This window comes from Notothenia coriiceps, unplaced genomic scaffold, assembly GCF_000735185.1.
Source record: "Notothenia coriiceps isolate Sejong01 unplaced genomic scaffold, NC01 NC01_scaffold00001775, whole genome shotgun sequence".
In the NCBI taxonomy this organism is placed as follows: domain Eukaryota; kingdom Metazoa; phylum Chordata; class Actinopteri; order Perciformes; family Nototheniidae; genus Notothenia; species Notothenia coriiceps.
The window spans coordinates 1-3,777 of record NW_011334476.1 but is presented as its reverse complement, the minus strand read 5'-3'; the positions used below and the strand labels follow the sequence as shown (position 1 = coordinate 3,777).

General features: G+C 42.5%; 1 protein-coding gene across 1 annotated transcript; it reads right to left on the bottom strand.

Moving 5' to 3' along the window:
- Positions 1 to 693: 693 nt before the first annotated feature.
- ydjc (YdjC chitooligosaccharide deacetylase homolog) lies at positions 694 to 3,074 on the bottom strand. The gene is made up of 2 exons (XM_010792498.1): positions 2,760 to 3,074; positions 694 to 2,060 (listed from the first exon to the last, which is right to left on the bottom strand). The coding sequence occupies exon 2, from the start codon at positions 2,027 to 2,029 to the stop codon at positions 1,730 to 1,732; it is 300 nt and encodes a 99-aa protein (XP_010790800.1). The 5' UTR covers positions 2,030 to 2,060; positions 2,760 to 3,074; the 3' UTR covers positions 694 to 1,729.
- Between the last annotated feature and the right edge of the window lie 703 nt (positions 3,075 to 3,777).

The window sequence follows — 3,777 nt, the reverse complement described above, 5'->3', positions numbered from 1 at the left end:
CCATTTTTCAGCCAATGTACAACACCTACAATGACTTCTCAATTATTGGTTGTTTTTAGCTCAGGAAAATAGATTTCCCGGACGAGCCCCCATTTGTTTGTCTGATTAGTATTAAAACAATGTATCAAGAATACGAATATAATGAAAAATGATCATCTGTTAAAACCCAGTCTGACGGCATTTCGTGTTATAGTCACGAAATTAATTTAATCTATTGACTCGTGTTCACCAACACGATTTTCGTGTTACACAGAACGATTTTAAAAGCAATGTATTTCTATTGGTGGTATGTTTCGTACTTGCACCACGTCTTTTTGTCCGGTCTGGTTTTCGAAGACCAGAAGCTTTGTGGTTCATAAAAACATTTTCTTACTCAATATCTTACCCTAAGCCTAACCCTTTAATTTAAAATTGTATAATGTCAGTTTTTTTTGCCGTCCGTGAGGAAAAGAAATGGGGCTCAGAGCCTCAGAATACTGAAATCTGTATTTGTTGTCATCTTTTTTTCCTTCTAATTTGTTATTATTTGGTGCAGGCACGAATCAATAGATTAATTTCGTGACTATAACACGAAATGCCGTGAGACTGTGTTGTCTGTTATGTAGGTTTGGAGAATATGTGCTAAAGCTGCTCTGAGGGCTTCTAAACATGTACAAATTAGAGATAGAAAATGACACGTTGAAACATCAGATATCGGTTTGACATCATTTATTCGCCCAGCTGTTCAGTCGTTATCTCTGTAACAATTTAAACACAGCAATGTAAAACAAGTTTCAACAGAAACTTTATCAAAATATACAATTTCAAATATCCAGATAAAAAGCTATAAATATTACAAAGCGTACTGTTACAGGTGCATGTTCAATCACATTCACTTAGAGTCCAACATTTGGCAGGTTATCAGATGTTCAGTGCTACAGACCTGAGTTCATTAGGAATCATTTAATCAAATCCACAACGACAACATGGCTTCATTTACTGAGGAATACACATGAGCACAAAACTAAGACTCAAACTCTGAAGATACTTCATCCACAAAACGATTAATTGCATATCAATTACTCATTGTGTGCAGCCATGAAAAAATAATGTTTTTAACAATAAAAGAGAAAATGGGTTGACTGATTGTTATAAAAATCATCCTTTTGTCAGTTTTCCTTTTAAAGGAATAAAGTTAATTACAACTTCCTTCTGAAGTTTCATTCCGCAACTGACATCTGGTGACATCACGACAGAGAGGTCAGAGACAGGTCCGGGACGACGACAAAGCAACAGCTAATCCAGATTATTGAACCTCTTCCTGAGCCTATTTGAGCTAAATACCCCTTATGCATGATAGCACAACCCCGGTGAGCCCCCCCCCCATTAAAAATGACACTTTGTCTTTAAGATTAGAGAGAGAAACATCAGATACCAGTTTTGTTCTCAACTGTAAGGATCTATAGAAAGTGAAAGTCTATAACTCAGTCCAACCTCTGCGTTCCTTCATTATTATTAACTTAATTAGTGACTGATTAGTTAGAATTTTAATTCATAAAGTTTTAACAGCGTGGCAGTGCACATATTTCTGTGATTTTAGGAAATGTTTCAATAACAAGATAAGATATGCTATTATAAAAACCACGTCTGGAGTAAAATCCTCACCCCCCACATCACATACTGCTAGTCCGGGCACATTGAGAGTGATTTGTGCTCTAACCACTGTGTCTCTATAGGATCCACACAGTGCTCAGAGGTGTCTGAAGGCACACAGCTGCACCCCCTCCCTGCGGTAGAGTGCCAGCAGGGTGGGGTCCCTCAGCACGCCCAGCTCGTGCTGTCTGTCAGCGGACTGGGAGAATTCGTCGGGGCCCTCCCCACAGCCCCCCTCCTGGGGGAGACTGGGGTACCCCGGGTGGACCATGAGCTCTGCTGTGACCACAGGCTGGTGAGAGCCTGCTGACCCGCTGGAGGGAGAGCCTGGGGGCCCCGCAGCCAGCGCCTGGCTGAGGGCCCGCTGCAGGTTGGGGACGGACATGTTCTGGCCCATGGTGGTCAGCCCCAGGTACACATGGGGCCACCTGGGGACAGAGGGCACACAGTCAGTGTGCGTCAGCCAGAGAGAGGACAGAACCACTGCATGCATCAGCAGGTCATTATTCAACCTTCAATTAACAACAACAAGCTGCATCAACTCTCATCAGGGACGTGCAGCAGAGGTGGAAAGTAACTAAGTACATTTACTCAAGTACTGTATTTAAGTAAAATGTTGAGATACTTGAACAGTACTTGAGTATTTCCATTTGATGCTACTTTGTACTTCAACCCCACTACAATTCAGAGGTAAATGGTGTACTTTTACTCCACTACATTGATTTAATAGCTTTAGTTGATTTACAGATCTGGATGAATGATGTGAAATATAATCAACTCTTAAATCAGACTTTAATTCCACCTGGATTAAATTCACAAGCTACCCTGCAGTATACAAAGTCACTCAAACTAGCTGCACCCGAGTACTTTTCCCACCTCTGTGCAGGGCGACACCTCTGGGGATTAATACATCTAATGGGATTCAAATATTTATCAATTTGCGTTTTAATTTAACCTGCAACAATGTCTGCAGGTTTTGAGTAGACAGTGTGTTCGCCCTGGAAAAAGGACAATTAACTCTTTGGTTCACTCTAAAGGAAATCTGTGCACAGCCACTCATTGCATCACATTAATGAAGCCATGCCAACACATGGCTGTGTTAGAGAGATCTCAGCTGATTTGATCACCTGCTCACACATTAATACTTCTGCTCCCTCCACCACTGTGCAGATCTATGAGTGAAAAAGACAGCAGAGTTCAAACACAGTTCCACAGACTGTGTGTGTTGTAAAGTGAATACTCAGCTGTGACACACAACCATTACACAGGGCCGCATACTTTATCATTAATGTTTCACTAAATCTGTCATTAAAGCCACGATACCTGAAATATCATTTTAATCGTCATGAAATGTGGACAAGATAATCAATAGCAGCTCGGTCTGTCTGAGGAACCTGATGATAACAGATTTGGTTCCCTGTACGAATCTATTAAAGGTCCCATGTCATGGCCATTTCTACTGATCATAATTCCATTGTTGAGGTCTACTAGAATAGATTTATATTGTTCAATGTTCCAAACTCACATTGGTTTTTCATACAGCATCTCTGTATAGTATGTATATTCACTCTCTGTCCTAAACGGCTTGTTGGAGCTCCTGCTACTGCCTGCCCCCCCCCCCCTCCGAGCCCACTGTGCTCCGATTGGTCAGCTCGCCCACTCTGTTCTGATGAGTCCACCACCGTTACAGCGGAACATCAGTGATTATGTGTTACAATGGCGTTAGCAACCAGAAAATGACACCAGCAATGACAAACAGATGAGAATGCTGCGTGGGGTCTGGGTGCCGTGTTGGCGGGACGTTGTGGGGCTCGCTGCTGGAGCGGACAGTGTGAGCTGGGTTACTGGTGTGGTTTCCTGGTTGCTGCGTGGGGTCGGCGAGACAGCGAAACCCAGCCTGAAACAGGGTGTTTCATGTCGTCGTTGCTGTGGACCTTCTTAATACCGTGGAAAATGCAGTTTAAAGGTCCCATGTCATCCTTTTCTGGTTACTACCCGTCCCCTTGAGTGTTATGAAGGTTTTATGCATGTAAACGGTGATTGAAAAACCCTCAAAGTACACCCTGTAGCGAGTAAACCTCTAACACAGAAAAGACCTGTCTATGCTGCCCCAGAACGCCTCGTTGGAGATTTCTCTTTTTCCAT